This window comes from Trypanosoma cruzi, genomic scaffold (genome assembly GCF_000209065.1).
Source record: "Trypanosoma cruzi strain CL Brener 1047053516921 genomic scaffold, whole genome shotgun sequence".
Lineage (NCBI taxonomy): Eukaryota > Euglenozoa > Kinetoplastea > Trypanosomatida > Trypanosomatidae > Trypanosoma > Trypanosoma cruzi.
The window spans coordinates 143,522-159,435 of record NW_001849557.1 but is presented as its reverse complement, the minus strand read 5'-3'; the positions used below and the strand labels follow the sequence as shown (position 1 = coordinate 159,435).

The 15,914-nt window shown below is 49.6% G+C and overlaps 6 protein-coding genes across 6 annotated transcripts, besides 25 other annotated features; all 6 read left to right on the top strand.

Annotated features, from left to right (window-relative positions):
* Tc00.1047053510859.50 (hypothetical protein, conserved) lies at window positions 1–834 on the top strand (the record flags this gene model as incomplete). Its single annotated transcript, XM_803353.1, has 1 exon — window positions 1–834. A coding segment is annotated over one exon (834 nt), but the record flags the coding sequence as incomplete, so codon positions are not given.
* Window positions 1–12,080: a sequence feature (heterozygous, Esmeraldo-like haplotype).
* Window positions 846–873: a microsatellite.
* Window positions 1,018–1,054: a microsatellite.
* Window positions 1,155–1,197: a microsatellite.
* Window positions 1,357–1,396: a sequence feature (A-rich).
* Window positions 1,578–1,610: a sequence feature (A-rich).
* Window positions 1,650–1,722: a sequence feature (A-rich).
* Window positions 1,875–1,901: a sequence feature (AT_rich).
* On the top strand, window positions 1,935–5,735 carry Tc00.1047053510859.40 (hypothetical protein, conserved; the record flags this gene model as incomplete). Its single annotated transcript, XM_803352.1, has 1 exon — window positions 1,935–5,735. The coding sequence occupies one exon, from the start codon at window positions 1,935–1,937 to the stop codon at window positions 5,733–5,735; it is 3,801 nt and encodes a 1,266-aa protein (XP_808445.1).
* Window positions 5,985–6,051: a sequence feature (A-rich).
* Tc00.1047053510859.30 (hypothetical protein, conserved) lies at window positions 6,407–9,721 on the top strand (the record flags this gene model as incomplete). Its single annotated transcript, XM_803351.1, has 1 exon — window positions 6,407–9,721. The coding sequence occupies one exon, from the start codon at window positions 6,407–6,409 to the stop codon at window positions 9,719–9,721; it is 3,315 nt and encodes a 1,104-aa protein (XP_808444.1).
* Window positions 9,799–9,834: a microsatellite.
* Window positions 9,976–10,045: a microsatellite.
* On the top strand, window positions 10,087–12,078 carry Tc00.1047053510859.24 (hypothetical protein, conserved; the record flags this gene model as incomplete). The annotated part of the gene is made up of 1 exon (XM_803355.1): window positions 10,087–12,078. One exon carries the CDS (start codon window positions 10,087–10,089, stop codon window positions 12,076–12,078), a length of 1,992 nt encoding a protein of 663 aa, XP_808448.1.
* Window positions 12,081–12,126: a sequence feature (haploid, non-Esmeraldo-like haplotype).
* Window positions 12,127–12,923: a sequence feature (haploid, Esmeraldo-like haplotype).
* On the top strand, window positions 12,326–13,345 carry Tc00.1047053510859.17 (nucleolar RNA-binding protein, putative; the record flags this gene model as incomplete). The annotated part of the gene is made up of 1 exon (XM_803354.1): window positions 12,326–13,345. One exon carries the CDS (start codon window positions 12,326–12,328, stop codon window positions 13,343–13,345), a length of 1,020 nt encoding a protein of 339 aa, XP_808447.1.
* Window positions 12,659–12,687: a microsatellite.
* Window positions 12,733–12,918: a microsatellite.
* Window positions 12,924–13,266: a sequence feature (areas not merged during assembly with more than two copies in the genome that could not be assigned to a particular haplotype).
* Window positions 13,147–13,326: a microsatellite.
* Window positions 13,267–14,247: a sequence feature (haploid, Esmeraldo-like haplotype).
* Window positions 14,248–14,416: a sequence feature (areas merged during assembly that could not be assigned to a particular haplotype. This can correspond to areas where the two haplotypes were merged or to regions with more than two copies in the genome that were merged during assembly.).
* Tc00.1047053510859.10 (nucleolar RNA-binding protein, putative) lies at window positions 14,252–15,328 on the top strand (the record flags this gene model as incomplete). Its single annotated transcript, XM_803350.1, has 1 exon — window positions 14,252–15,328. One exon carries the CDS (start codon window positions 14,252–14,254, stop codon window positions 15,326–15,328), a length of 1,077 nt encoding a protein of 358 aa, XP_808443.1.
* Window positions 14,417–14,953: a sequence feature (areas merged during assembly that could not be assigned to a particular haplotype. This can correspond to areas where the two haplotypes were merged or to regions with more than two copies in the genome that were merged during assembly.).
* Window positions 14,536–14,618: a microsatellite.
* Window positions 14,674–14,761: a microsatellite.
* Window positions 14,810–14,868: a microsatellite.
* Window positions 14,954–15,914: a sequence feature (heterozygous, non-Esmeraldo-like haplotype).
* Window positions 15,641–15,671: a microsatellite.

The window sequence follows — 15,914 nt, the reverse complement described above, 5'->3', positions numbered from 1 at the left end:
GGACCATTTTGTCATGTGCTTGGTTGCAGGCCACTTCCTCCTCTTTTAAACGCGCGTGTGAAGAGCGTTCTTAATGTTCTTGTGCGTGCATTAGACATTGCCTTGCCGGAGATGGATGCTTTAAATATCCGGGTGGAGGCTGCACTGCAGCGCATTGCGTATGTCCGCTTACCGAGAAACACAATTCATGATATGTTGCAGATGCTCTGTGGCGTCCTCAAGGAGGAGCAGCCGTACGGTAAATCACGTCCGGCCAAAGTTGCTGTTAGCCGCATGCTGAGTCGTATTCTTCTTACTAATCTTCATCGTATTGGCAAGTTCGCGACCATGCAGAATGTTGCGTCCGCAGCCTTGGCATCTATCGGACACGGCGACGGGCGCGTTCGAAGCGAGGGAAGACTACTGTTGGCGGTTCTCACACGGGTGGCATCTGTGGAGCAGATTGAGCGCATAATTCGTGATTGCTTTATGGAGCTGCGCGGTCTGTCGTCAGTGGCTGCGTCAATGACTGGGGGTCATCTTCAGTCCCCCCACACACTCCATGAAAACATGCGAAAGCGTCGACGTATCGCACTGCTGCTCGCGTTGTGTTCTATTTTATGCGCCACTCCGGGTGTCGTCCCGCCGTACGTGCCCCGCCTTATGGAGCGTCTAGCGGCGCATGCGCATGATCCAGCGCCGGAGGTGCAACGTGCTGTGAAGCGGACGTTTGAGGAATGGTGGCGCTCGCACCGCGAGGGGTGGGAGTTGGAACACAAGCCACGCTTCGTTGCCGCCAACATTCAAATTGATGCGATGCTGCCGCTGCTGACAGCCCCGGCCTATCTTGTCTGAAGTGGCGGAGCAAAAAAAAAAAAAAAAAAAAGAAAAGAACGCCAATACGGGAGCGGGAAACGACAGAGAAGCAAAACATGCACGGCACAAAGGCTGTGATGTCGACATGTTTTTGCGTGGAACGCTTTACGACCCTTCATTCTTCTTCTTAGGAAAAATATACAAAAACAAGCAAACAAACCGAAAAGAAAAAAAAAAAAAGCAAAAAAAAGAAAAAGAAGATAATAATAATAATATGATGTGAAAATCAAATAACTGGGAAGTACTCTGCTCCATGACACACACGCAAGCACGCTTATATATATATATATAAACACCTGTTTTCTTTTTTTTTCTTTTCTTTTTTTTTTTTCTTTCTTTTTTACTTTTAATATGTTCTGATTTGAAGTTTATATGCGAGAGGAAAGAAGCGAGGGGAGGGATGAGGCGTAACGAAGAGGCAAAGAAAGTGGAGGGACTCGCCCTCACGGTGGGTAATGTTCGATAACGACGTGCTCTTTACCATTTCCTATCAGGCATTAATTCTTTTTTTTTTTCTTTCATTTTGTTGTTTTTCTTTCTTCCCTATCGATCATTGCACCACACAATGGAGGAGGGACGATCCATTGAAAACTGGTAGTCCCAAGATTGGTAAAAGCGCTGTCAAATAATTGATAAATTGGAGGAATTTAAAGTTCCTCTTAAAGCATAAGCAAATAAGCAATTATAACTGCACTCACACGCAGAGGGAATGCACACAAACGTTTCCTTCTTTTTTTTTTTTTTTTTGTTTTCTTACCGTCGTTGGTGCTGTTGCTGCTGTTGTTCCGGCCCTCTTTTTTTTTTTTCCTCCTCTGCTCCAGTCTGCTTACTGTTTTTCTGCCCCTGTTTTTTTTTTTCTTTTCTTTTTGCAGGAGCATCTGCATCAGGGTGTGATTTTTTGTTTTCTTGGGGGATTTCTGCCTCCCCAGCGTGGGGGCATTTTGTTGTTTGCGTGCGATCTTCTTGCCACGCGCCGCCACCGTTGGATCGGACTGGAGAGTAGCGGCGGAAGACGAAAGAAAAAAAAATAAATAAATAAAAATAAAGAAAACAATTGAAGGGACGTGTTTGCAGAGAAGATGGTGTCGACAAGCGTGAACCCGGAGGTGAAAGCAGAAACGGAGGACTCCGCCACAGTCCGCGCGGCGGTGGCACCGTCACCATTGAAAGGAAAGAGGATGCCGCCGGAGATGAATAAAGTTACCGCCGTGAGGGCGCCATCGGTAACTCCATTACTCTCAGTTCTTTTTATGGAGGTGGAGCAACTCGCGAATGCTGTTAGGGAGCCCTCTGCCCTTCTTACAGATACGACGGATAAATTGTTACAAATGCGAGCCCTACTGAAGACGATGATGGATAGTCTGCGGAATTGTCGTCACTGCATACGAAGGGGACAAGCGCTTTCTCGTTTTCCTCGTCTTGTGGTCACCGGACCTTCACAATCTGGGAAAAGCACACTCATTGATTTTATCCTTCAACGACGCCACGCCCAGACGAAATTGGATTCTGGAGCCACCGCTGTCTCTAAGGCTGAGGAGTGCGATAAGAGTGAACATTCATTAAGGAAGATTCTATCTTCACATCCGATGAATTCTTCTTCTACCTCCCTTGAAAGTCACAGCGTAAATCGAATTAGTGATTGCAGCACCAGTTTTTCCAAGTTAGGAGGCTTGTCGTGCCAAAACCCAAATGGGATGAATGGCATGGATGAGCACGAGGAATTAGAGGGTATTCTTTGTTCATCAACATCCAACGCAAGTATATTTGTGCCATCGGAGCGCGGCAATAAACCGGACACCAACCACAATGTTGAAGATGCTGCGCAGCACGAGGTATCTAACCTACCCTTCCTGAATGAACGTTCCCGTTGGCGATATGGTCGTGGGAACGATGGGGCAAGAATTAGGCAGCCCCTCAGACTTGTGAAGTTGGCATCAATTTCTGGGCGTCGTATGTCGAAGTCCGCGGGGAGTGACGTTGTCTCTGGCATGGATAAAAATTCGCCCCATGGTGGCATGGTGATGATATCTGGTAGGTTTGATATTACCATTGTTGATCGGATTCGAAGGAAAAAAGGGGATGCTGCGCATTTGCTACGGGAGGGGGAGAAGAAGTTGTGCGATCAGGCTAATGGTATTCATTCACTAACAACCAATAGCGGTGTTTCTGGTTCCAGGCAGACGAACGCGCCGTCCGCATCTGCAGGTTCCGTGGGAGCGGGTGTGAGATCATCCAACCCGTGTCGAGCACCGTTCTGGCTGTTGCAGGAAAATGTGGGCGGCGGTGTGCGGTGGGAAGGCGAGGGGACGACAGCCGTTCAATTGTCCGACTCTCTGTGTGCCGAGGCGTTTTTTTTTACTCTTCCCTGCGAAGTGGTTGGCACGCACCGAATGGTGGCCATCATGAATGAATTCTTTGAACCCTTTGCTACTCTCACTGAGGGAGATCGATGCAAAGACGATGGCGGTGAACATGTCACCTCACCTTCCAATCAACAGCAGCGACATTGTTCGCAGGAAAAGAAGGGTTTTGCTCATGATGAGGAAGGGGATGATTGTCAAATTATTTGTCAGCTTATCTCCGACATAACATTTTATGTGTTAACCTTTTCGGACGCCATAGTGTTGCGTTCTGAAGGAGTGCAGACGACAGATAAGCAACTTGTCAATCGATCACCACCGATGGCGAATAGTCTACCGGAACTTGTCGCAATGTTTCAAAGGGAAATGTTACGACTCTTTGGCATCCATGTGGATAGTTGGCAGGTCATCCCTTTTAGTGGTCCTATGAGTCGGGTTACAAGGGATGTCCTCACAGAGATTTACGAGGCACGGTTGGCGAGGATGGATTTATTGGACGCAGATGATGGTCCCCCAACGACGTTTTCCGCACTTGAGCCACTATTTCCACTGAACGTCTCTACTTTTCTTCCAATAACATCGGGGGTAGTGAACACAGAGGGTAAATTGCAGGTAGCGATAACGGAATTTTGTGATGTGATGTATGGACAACGATTTAAAAAGCGCAGAGGCAGTTTTTCGCCCGGACAAATGGAAGAGCTTGTGTTGCAACACGCCCTCAGAGACGTGTGGAAAGAGTCTGGGGCATGCCAACTGCTCCATATTGTACGGTGCTTTGAGTGGAACTCCCTCCACCATACTGTTTCCCAGATCGCTCTCTCCCTCGTGATTTGGTGCAGGCAGATGCATTTGGTGCTTCTACAGGCGCAGAAAATTCTTTGGCAGCGATTAGAAGGTCTTCAAAGTGATTTGCAGCGAATAAATCGAGATGATGACAGGGCGAAATCGGCAGTGCGGCAACTGAAGGAGGAGTCCATCCCCCGGCAGATGACCCAAAGTATTGTGTTTAGGGTGCAAAAACGATTTGAGGAGCTCACTATTCGTTTTTGGTGGACTTTAGTGACATTGCTGGACGAAGAGAATGTACGGTATGGGGTTTATCGTCCTGGCAGTGCGCAGATGTTGACATCCACACGCAGTTGTCCATTGCTGCCGCCATTTTCCTCCTCATCTATGAAAGCGCGGAATAGACTATGCAGGCAGTACCATCGGTTTTTGGATGTTTACGTGACTCAGCGTTACCAAACTCAAATGTTACAACTGCAGTCTATTATTGAGGAGAAGAATCAAAACCTTGGCGAGAACACGTTGGGTCATGCTAAAGATCGTTCGATGGATCAAGAGGAAATACGTGATTCGTTGGATGCGGATGCGTCTACGCTTCCCCCTAATTTAGGGAGTCTGATGGAGGATATGAAGCATCATATACCTTTTGTTGCACAAAATGCACGAGAGCTGAAGCTGACAATGAGGAAGGAGTTATCACTATTGCTTGCTCGTCTCAACACGGAGGTCATCAACTACTTTATGGCAGAGCTTGCAAATGCCTTTCCTGCTCTTGTGAAGATGTGTGAAGTTCAACGGAAGATTGCGAAAGGTAAGTTGTTGCAGCTGGTGACGACTGTGAACTCTCGAGAGACGTATGATTCCGCTGAGCGAAGACTGTTGCGTTCGATGTTGAGCGAAATTCCACGTCTCCGTCTTCTTGAGATGCGGCCGGATCAGGAGCTGGAGGCGTTTGTAACGGGTTTGCGAAGCTCTCTTTGTCAGGATCAGCTGGTGCTTTATGTGAAGCACTTGGATGACGGATGGAATGGGCAATACGCGGGGTGTGCTGCAAAGACTTTAGCGTATCTTTTGAAGGCCGACTGGGAGAGCGATGCCCGGCAGTTACGTTCCGTAGACTACATTCAGCCGCAGAACGCTACTTTGTTGCAGCAGCTGCGGGAATATCAAGATGTTTTTTGGGCCCCGATGGAGATGACTGAGATGACCCCATTGCCATCTGACCGCGGAGGCAATTTGGCATGTGTCGGGTTTGGGGATCAGCCGTCTATACACGGTGCCACTGGAACAACAAAAGAGCCAGCAGGAACACACGTAGATAACGGTTCTTCTGCATCAAAAGAGCCTCCACAAGCGGGCGAAAAAAGCTCATTGATGGGATCGAACGATATTCTTGTATCCAAGAGGAATCCTATAGGGTTTTTTCTTGCCGTGTGGCAGGAGGTGTTTTCTGCAATGTCTTTTCGTCCATGGATACTGTTACACAATGTGCGTTATGCCAGTCTACTAAACAATATAACCCTCATTTTCCTCAGGGGGCAAGTTCGACTAGAATCCGTATTGAAGGAACGGAGTTGTGAGACGGAGGCAGTACTGCGGAGTGTGCGTCATGACATGCATCTTCTGGGGGTAGAGTTACCTTCTTCCTTGAAGCGCCTTAGCAGCAGGGCGATGGGTGCTGCAAATAACATGAAGAAACTTAATGCAGAGACAATTACAAGTCTCTCTTCGTGATGCTTGGATGTATAATAACGGAATTGGGATTTAATGATTTGCGCTAATGTAAATACGTATACAAGTGAGAATACTGCTCCACTTTTTAATATTGCGCTGGGATTCCATGTAATTTGAATTTCTTTATATAAACAGATGAATTGCATAGGCCCATATCTACATATATTTCAATGTGTAGCATTAGTGATATTGTGACGATTGATGCGTTCTGAATTATGGATTTGACATTACATCAGCTGTGCCACTCCATTTTCTTCCATTATTTTTATTTATTTATTATTATTGATGTTTTCTGTTCATTTTTTTTTTTTTTTTTGTGAAAGTGTGCTTCCATGGAAGGGACTTGCTTACTTTTCCAGAATGGCGACGTCCCTTTTTGCATTGTTTCTGCGGACACGAATTTTTTATACACACATTCATACACATACACTCACATCTTTTCCTCCCTCTCTTTTTCCTGCACACAGGATGACTGAAGCCGCCAACAGCCGGCGGGGCACCACTTCTTCACACCGGTTTTTCTCCACTACTGCCAAGGAGCACAGGAAGGGAGGTTAGAAACGAAGAGGAGGCTGAAGGCGCAGGAAAACGACAAAACCGCACGCATCCATCTTGAGCGCCTAAGAAATAAGCAGAAGACAACATTAGTAAAAAAGAAAAGACAGTGAAATATGGCGGACACTGTTACAGCGCCTACTTTTCGGGATTACACAGCAACGTTTAGCGCTGCGATGCCACCAGTTCTTTCTTCTCAATCTGCATCATCTTCTGCTTTGCTGAAGCTCACGCCAACCGCACTGACCAAAGTACCATCAATCGGAATTGACTGCTTTCCCCAACGTTTTGGAGAAACAAGTGTGCCTGGTGCGGCGATGGGGAGGACATTTCTTGGTATTTCCGGCCCGATGCTGCATACTAGGCAGATGGAGGCAGGGTTGGTCCGTAGGGAGATTGTTCTGAGATCTGAGTTTGATCGACTGCGTCATGCTGACGAGGAACGCATGCGCTGGGACCGTCAACGTGAGCGAGAGGCGATGCTCGCTGAAGAGCGGCAGCGGATGCTTGACCTGGCAAAAGAAATTGAGATGGAGCGGGCGAAGCGTACTGAGGAACAACAGAAACGCATACTCGCGCAGGAGAGGGAGCTGGAGGAATGGAAACACGAGAGGGCAAAGGAGATGGAGGAACAACGGCGTCGACGCATGGAGGAAGAAGACCGATTACGTGCTCGCCAGCATGAGCGGGAGATGCTACTAATGCGGGAGGAGGCGGAATTAAGACTGCAGGCGCAGAAGTCTGTGGATGACCACAAGAAGTCCATTGAGGCCTCCGTCAACAGCGCCGCCGAGGCCGTGATGGCACGGCTTCGCGAGGAGTTTAGGGCGATTGAAGGGCAGTGGACCAGTCGCCTTGAGCGCCTACAGTTGGAACACATCAATGAAACGGCTTCTCTTCGTCAAGAGATTGAGCGCGAACGACAACTTGTTGCCCACGGTGAGTCTCAACTCTCCGAGACACGGAATCAACTTGCCAAACTGACGTCACAGTTAGAAGAGCTGTGTCGTCAGAGGGAGGGTGATGCCCACAGTCGAGGAACAGAGACTTTTATAGGAGAAATACACCAAAAGGCAATCGAGCGGCTTCAACGTGCATTTGAAGAGGATAAGCAAAGCACAAAGCAGTGGTTTATGGAGGAGCAACAACGTATACTGAACTCGCATGAGCGCACCCTTCATGAGATACAGAATAGCCACCGTGCGCAGGTTCGTCGTTTAGAGGAAACTCTGGACGCGTCAAACCGTCAGTTGCGTGAAATGGAGACTGAGGTACAGCAATATAAAACGAAATTGGCGGGAGCGACTCTGAAACCGTCTTCGGCATCGGCAGATGAGTTACGACTACGGGAGGAGTTGCGGACAATAAGGAAACAATTGAATGAGGCGGTGGACGCGAAACAACGTTTAGAGCGACGATCTCGAGAAATAGAACAGGAGTGTGACGATGGGCGTAAGGCTCAACAGGCGCTGCAGTTGGAGATGGAGGCTTTGACAGTGCGACACGACGCGGAGCTACGTTCATTACGAGAAGAAAGTCAACAACTTATGGATCAACTCACTAGTGCGAGGGAGGCGCATGCGGAGGAACTGCAGCAGGTTCGCAAGAATCAACGCAAAAGCGAGAGCGCGGTCACACGTGACGCAGCGAAGGAGTTTGAGACGACATTTAGGCGAATGAATGAGCGCCATGAAGAGGCGAGACGCGCTTTGGAGTTGGAGAAGGGGCAGCTGGTGCGTCAGCTGCGAGAGGCGGAGCAGCGATGCGAAGACAAGCAGCGGCGTTTGGAGATTGAACTGGAGAAGTCAGAAGCTGCGCGGCGTGATGGCGAGCGGATTCAACAAAAACATGATGAGAAAGATCGCGCCCTCGCCGAGCTGCAGGAAACCGTTGAGGAACTTAAGCGGAAGGGCGGCTCTGTTGCCGATTTGACCTCGCGAAATCGCAAACTGCAGCAGGAGTTGGAGCAGCTGCGCCACGATCAAGAGACCGCCACCCGTGCAAAGGACAGTGAACTCCAAGAGTTGCGTCACGATCTTGCCGAAACACGGCGCCGAGTTGTTGGTCTGCAGGACGAGTTGACGGCGGCGCGGCGAATGCAGGAGGAAGTGGAGGTGCGGATGAAAAGTTATGTGAGCGACGCCGAGTTGAAGGAAAAACAACTTCGTCGCAGTTTGGAGGAGGCTACGCAGAGTGCACAATCGTGGAAGGACAGCTACACTCAGTTACAGTCGCAGTCTGCCTCAGCGGCACCAAAAATGCAGGGTTTGCTGAGCGAAAAGGAAACCGAGTTGTCTCGTCTTCAGGAAACCATAGACGCCCTGAAGCGTGACAAGAACTTACTAGAGAAGAGGACACAAGAGCTACAGACGATTTCTGCTACCAGAGAAAAGGAGGTGCTTGATCAGGCGTCTGTCGTGAAGGGGCTAAATGCGGAGATTGCATCGTTACGGGAGCAACTTTCTACGGCCATGCGGTCAGCCAAAGAGATGTCCACGCAGTACTTGTCCCGGCCGTTGGATTACTCCCAATCTCCTCGAACACCAACTGTGGGTGGAGCTACGGACGCACGGCCCGCACAACCAACATCAACAGTGGAAGCCAGTAAAAGTAGCAACCTGAGTTTGACTGCAACTGCACCGATGTTTTCTCCACAAGTAGTGCACCCCGCTTCCGATTTTACAGGTGTTTTCTCTTCTTCGAATCCATCTATGGCATCGAGACCACTCTCCGTCCGAGCTTTGTCTCATGCTCTGACCACAGATGCCTCCCCACCATCACGCACCGGCAATTTATCGGTCCCTGTGCAAATTTCTGAGGAGGTTCCATTACCTACTGGGCGCCAGTCTATACCCACGGTACGGCCGTCGCTGCCAGGCGTGTTTCCTCCAGGAGTGGGTACATTCAACTCGGGAACTCATGTACCTGTGGGTTTCTCGCCCCCTGCATCCGCACAGGCCAATACTTCTGCAATTGCTTCCCGGTCACCTTCAGTCACTGTACCGGCGCCCTTGACATCTCCGACGGCACCAGGACATTTTTCTGCGCAATCAGTTGTGCCAGTGCCGGTTCCTGTACATGTGCCTACACCTGATCCTGCCGTGGGGCATCCTATTTCATCGAGTACCTTACCTCAGACGTCACAGCAGATTAATCCGAGTTCAGGCTTATTGGGGGTTTCTAGTGGTGTTCCTATTTCTCAGCAGTTGGTGCCGCCTCCCGCACCAGCCGCTGCTGCCACTTCAAATACTGCTTCTTTGGTTCCATCTGGGGTGTCTTCGACGGTATCTGTGCCTGTACCGCTTTCAATACCAAACCCTGTGGCTGGGGATCCAAGACCGCAGTTGGTGCCACTGACATCTGCTCCCGTGCCAGTACCCATACCACTGCCAATTGCTCCGATGGCCACTGCCCCTTTTTCAAGAAAGTAGAAGCCATTTTGGACGATGTACAAGGAGATGAGCGACATTTGACTTTATTACTGAATTTGTGCCAATTTGTCTGGATCTTTCTTTTTATTTACCTTTTTTTTTTTTTTTTTTTTGCGGCGTTTTGAGAGAAGCCTGAGAGTTTTCCTTTTGCAGCCATGTTGATAAGTAGATATTGCATCTGTGTTAACGGTTTCTCGGTAGTTTCTTTTGTGAATATTTTGTTTTTTTGGCTTCTTTTAGTGGGCGGCAGAAGCAAAAAAAAAAAAAAAAAAAAAAAAAAAAAAAACTGAAAAACAAAACAAAACAGAAAAAAACGAAAAAAAAGGAATTTGTATTGCCTGCTTCTTTGTTCTGTTTACTTCTGTATGAGTGCAGCGAAGGGCCATATGAAGAGGGGACGCGGTGAAGAGGTTGTCCCGGATGACGATGAGCTTGACAGCAATGCACCGTTCCTCAGCCGAGTTTGTTTGGCTTCCCACGATGCTGAGGCCTCTACGCAACAACGGCAAAGGAAAAGAGAGCAAGAACAACAAAAAAAGACCGTCTGTGGCTCTACGCGGGTTGCACACACGGGCTATGAAACAAGTTTTTCCGATTTGGCTGAAGATACCAGGCGGGAACGCGGAGAAGAAAAAAAAGAATTTCTTTTTGACAAGTCGGTGAGGAATGCAATGCAACCATCGGTGACATCTCAGTTTAAGCTGATGTGGTGTTGGCCTGTATCCTCGACAAATCAGTTGGATGTGGTGTGTGAACGTGGTCCCAGAAATGTCGGGCCCACTTCTATTGTTGAGCTCCGTGGCGAACCTTTTCTTCGGGAGGAGAACCGCCGGGTGGCAGTTGTTGTGAATTGCGGGGAGCGATTTTTGCTCCCGCTTTTGCCAAGACCGCGTGAAGGCAGTACAGAACAGGAGAACGGTGTTTTTTGGCGTACTTCAGCAAGGCCGTACCAGGATTTGCCGCCAAGTTTTGCGGAGCTTCTTGTTGGGACTGTGCAGGATCTTGAACGAGCTTCTAATATCGTTCAGAATTTGCCCTCTTCCTTTGACACGCAAGCTGATGGGGCGGGGATTTGTGATGGACCTTCAGCAAAAGAAGAAGAAGTGGGCTCAGCTGGTTCATTGCGTACATTCTTTTTTAGATCCTTGCCGTACCGTACATTGTGGCTTCATCAGTTTTCCAAGTGTCTTATCATATCCTTGCCGTGTGAAGAGCGTTTGATTTCGCTAAATTTGGGGCGTAGCACGCACAGCTCCGAAGTATTTCCCAAGCTAGTGACGGAGTCCATTGAATGCACGGGTTCATTTCTTCTTCCTTCTTTCATAGTTCCGCTTGATATTAGTGAAGTCTACGACCGACCTTTCTTGGCTGTCGGAACCGTGTGTCACGGAGTTCTTGTTGTTTTACTTGAAAATGGGATGTGCGCTAGCGTTGTACATCGTTTGCCGCTCTCTGGTCTCTCCACATCAATGTTCCCAGTGACACACATCTGCACGGTGTTTCCTCCTTTGCGCTGTGAGAATGACAAAAGCGACGGACTTGGAGTGTGGGGAGCCAAATCTGCCTTTCTTTCCCAGTGTTTGGAGGGCGCCATTCTTTGTGCCTCACCATACGAAAACCGCACCGTTGTCGTGAAGTGCAGCTCCGCTGGGGGCGAGGGTTGTGGATTTGAGCCACCTCCACCCACAAGAACTGTGGCGAGGTTTCTTTGTTCAACACCTTACTCGTCGCCGGAGTTTGGCCCAATTATCGCCACATTAGATGGGAGGCTGTTACATTTTGGGGTAGACGACAACAAACTGAGCGAGACAGATGGCTCTCCTACGAAATCCCAACGCAAAGATTGTCGACAACGCTATGGCGCCTTTGACTTGGTGAGTCCGGAGGTCTTTTATGTTAACACCATGCGTATGCTATTGGGCGTGACGCCAAATCACTTCTGTGAGGGCGGCCCGGTGCGCCAAAAAGTATCACACTCCAGGTACCAAGCAAGCTTTGACCGTCATTGGCTGTGTTTGACAGGTATTTCGCATCAAGTAATTCTACTTGACCGAAGGATGGCAACCTACGCGAAGCACAGTGCAATTACCCTTACCGTTCCAACGTCTCCGTCTTTCTTTGCCACGGCTTCCACCTTAGAGAGTTGCCCGCCAGAGGTGTCAAACAAAAAGCAAAAAAATGATTCTTTTTGTGAAGACAATGGAGCTCAAGAAATTTCTGGCGATGATTCTGTGTATCCCACTGCAATAGAGGATGGCATTAGCGGCATTTCCTGGGTTCGAGTAACTGATGGTATGCTGCAGCTTGTTGCTGCACACCACCAAAACTGGTTAACCGTTGTGACATGGGAAGTATAGAGACTGAGTGCCTTCCCAAAAGCGTTTTTTTTTGTTTCTTTTGTTGCGGGAACGCATCCCCCTTTTGGAATGCGTTGAATGTTAAAGTCATCAAAACTTTGGTAAATTTTGCCTTTATACTTTTTTTGCTTCTTGAGATATTGGTTTTTATTTTATACTGTTTTCTTATTTTTGTTATTATGTTGTGAATGCATGAGATTAAAATCTTGCCGTGGGCATTTAAAACACACAAAAAAGCATCAAGGTAATGATGGAGGGATTTTACGGCGTTGAAGTTGCTTCTGGGCAGCAGGTGAAGCCGAAGATTCCCGAGGAACACGCCCTCCGCCTGACGCAGCTTGCTCTTCCCGCCAATGCCAGTGCTGCGATTTCGCTCATTGTTTCCTTTCAGGGGAAGCAGTTCACAATCGCCACGCTTGACCCCAAGAAGAACCTCTTTCAGATGAGTACCGATCTTGTCTTTACGGAGCCCACGACGCTGACCGCGACAGGGGCGGGCTGTGTGCATGTGACTGGATACATTCAGCCGGTCGGCAACGACATGGACAGCTTTGACGGCCAAGACCTCAGCGACGATATGGACGAAGACGACGACGACAATGACGACGAGGATGTGGCTCAGAGGAAGAGGAAAACCGCGAATGCCGCCCATGCCGACGACGACGAACTCGATGAGGATGATGACGACGACGAAGAGGACGAAGAAGATGATGACGACGATGAGGAAGTTGATGACGATGAGGAGGAATGCGAGCAGCCCACCAAGACAAGAAATGGCAGGACCGCTGCCCACCCCGATGATGACGACGAAGAGGACGAAGAAGATGATGACGACGATGAGGAAGTTGATGACGATGAGGAGGAATACGAGCAGCCCACCAAGATACAGCGCACCGAACAGGCTGGATTCCGCGGTGGGAACCGCGGTGGCTTCCATGGTGGACGCGGCGGTGATCGTGGTGGCTTCCGTGGTGGACGCGGCGGTGATCGTGGTGGCTTCCATGGTGGACGCGGCGGTGATCGTGGTGGCTTCCGTGGTGGACGCGGCGGTGATCGTGGTGGCTTCCGTGGTGGACGCGGCGGTGATCGTGGCGGCTTCCGTGGTGGACGCGGCGGTGATCGTGGTGGCTTCCGTGGTGGACGCGGCGGTGATCGTGGTGGCTTCCATGGTGGACGCGGCGGTGATCGTGGCGGCTTCCGTGGTGGACGCGGCGGTGATCGTGGTGGCTTCCGTGGTGGTCGCGGTGGCAACCGCGGTCGGCGTTAATTTGGATTCTCTTTTTGCCGTCAGCGGGTGGAATGTGAAGGGCGGCTAGCAGATGTGGGGAGGGGGAAGCAAAATGTTCTGTTCTCTTGCTTGTCCTCCGTGCTGGGAGACATGAATCATGGTCTTGTTATTCTCCCTTGAAGAGGAGGGGTGGGGTGATTAGGGTTGTGGACCGTGACCCCAACACGTATGTGCAGGTGGTGGTGAGGTGGGCGTCAGAATTCATGACACGGCTTATTGGCTAGGATAAATGAGATGAGCAGCAGTGGAGCACAGAAAAGCCACTAAGAGATAAGGTGCACAAGCAAAACTTTTCTTTTATTTTTTCCCCCTTTTTTTTTTGTAAATCTGTGTAAGAGGTCGGTGCGGAACCCATAACTAAGCGGCGTAAGTGAATTTTAAGTAAACATAAAGTAAAAAAAGAAAATTGAAATGCAAGCAGACACTTTTTTTCCATTACGGAGAGAGGGCTAAGAGGATTCCGCCATGATTTCCAGTCTCTTGCCCTGTGTGTCGTGTTGGGGTGCGATAAGAAGCGATAATGAGGGCTCCCTTCTCTTTGTTTCTTCTTGCTGTTTCTTCGCCTGCTTATTGCTGCTTTTTCCCTCACTAATTTTACCCAGACATTCTTTTCGTTTCCTCTATTTTGTCTTTGCTGTTTCTAGGAATAGGTCACCATGGCGACCACACAGAGGTGTGGCAGTCATGCATTCGATTTACTTTGATGAGGGGTGGTCCTGATTTGGTTTTATGTCTCCATTACTGTTTACACTTTTTTTTTTTTTGGATTGATTGGCCTCTTGGGTACAGGCACAAATACATTTTTTTTCTCTTTTTCTTTATGGATTTCTATATAGAAGAGAAGTTTGTTTCCCGTTTTTTTTTTTTTAACAACGCATCAGGGTAATGATGGAGGGATTTTACGGTGTTGAAGTTGCTTCTGGGCAGCAGGTGAAGCCGAAGATTCCCGAGGAACACGCCCTCCGCCTGACGCAGCTTGCTCTTCCCGCCAATGCCAGTGCTGCGATTTCGCTCATTGTTTCCTTTCAGGGGAAGCAGTTCACAATCGCCACGCTTGACCCCAAGAAGAACCTCTTTCAGATGAGTACCGATCTTGTCTTTACGGAGCCCACGACGCTGACCGCGACAGGGGCGGGCTGTGTGCACGTGACTGGATACATTCAGCCGGTCGGCAACGACATGGACAGCCTTAACGGCCAAGACCTCAGCGACGATATGGACGAAGACGATGACGACAATGACGACGAGGATGTGGCTCAGAGGAAGAGGAAAACCGCCAATGCCGCCCATGCCGATGACGACGAAATTGATGAGGATGATGACGACGAGGAGGATGATGATGGCGATGATGAAGATGATGATGATGATGATGATGATGACGATGATGATGGTGATATGGTCTTGAGGGAAAGAAATGGCAAACCCGCTGCCCACCCCAATGAAGACGACGTCGATGAGGATGATGACGACGAAGAGGACGAAGAAGATGACGACGACGATGAGGAGGTTGATGACGATGAGGAGGAATGCGAGCAGCCCACCAAGCTACAACGCACCGAACAGGCTGGATTCCGCGGTGGGAACCGCGGTGGCTTCCGTGGTGGACGCGGTGGTGATCGTGGTGGCTTCCGTGGAGGACGTGGTGGCGATCGTGGTGGCTTCCGTGGAGGACGCGGTGGTGATCGTGGTGGCTTCCGTGGAGGACGCGATGGTGATCGTGGTGGCTTCCGTGGAGGACGTGGTGGCGATCGTGGTGGCTTCCGTGGAGGACGCGGTGGTGATCGTGGTGGCTTCCGTGGAGGACGTGGTGGCGATCGTGGTGGCTTCCGTGGAGGACGCGGTGGCGATCGTGGTGGCTTCCGTGGAGGACGTGGTGGCGATCGTGGTGGCTTCCGTGGAGGACGCGGTGGCGATCGTGGTGGCTTCCGTGGAGGACGCGGTGGCAACAGCGGTCGGCGTTAAATTTGAGTTTCTTTTTGCCGCCAGCGGGTGGAATGTGAAGGGCGGCTACCAGATGTGGGGAGGGGGAAGCACAATGTTCTGTTCTCTTGCTTGTCCTCCGTGCTGGGAGAAATGAATCATGGTCTTGTTATTCTCCCTTGAAGAGGAGGGGTGGGGTGATTAGGGTTGTGGACCGTGACCCCAACACGTATGTGCAGGTGGTGGTGAGGTGGGCGTCAGAATTCATGCCAGGGCTTATTGGCTGGGATAAATGAGATGAGCAGCAGTGGAGCATAGAAGAGCCACTAAGAGATAAGGTGCAAAAGCAAAACATTTTTTTTTATTTTTTTCCCTTTTTTTTTTTGTAAATCTGTGTAAGAGGTCGGTGCGGAGGCCATAACTAAGCGGCGTAAGTGAATTGTAAGTAAACATAAAGTAAAAAAGAGAAAATTGAAGTGCAAGCAGACACTTTTTTCCCATTGCGGAGAGAGGGCTAAGAGGATTCCGCCATGATTTTCAGTCTCTTGCCCTGTGTATCGTGTTGGGGTACGATAATAAGCAATAATGAGGGCTCCCGTCTCTTTGTTCCTTCTTGCTGTTTCTTCGC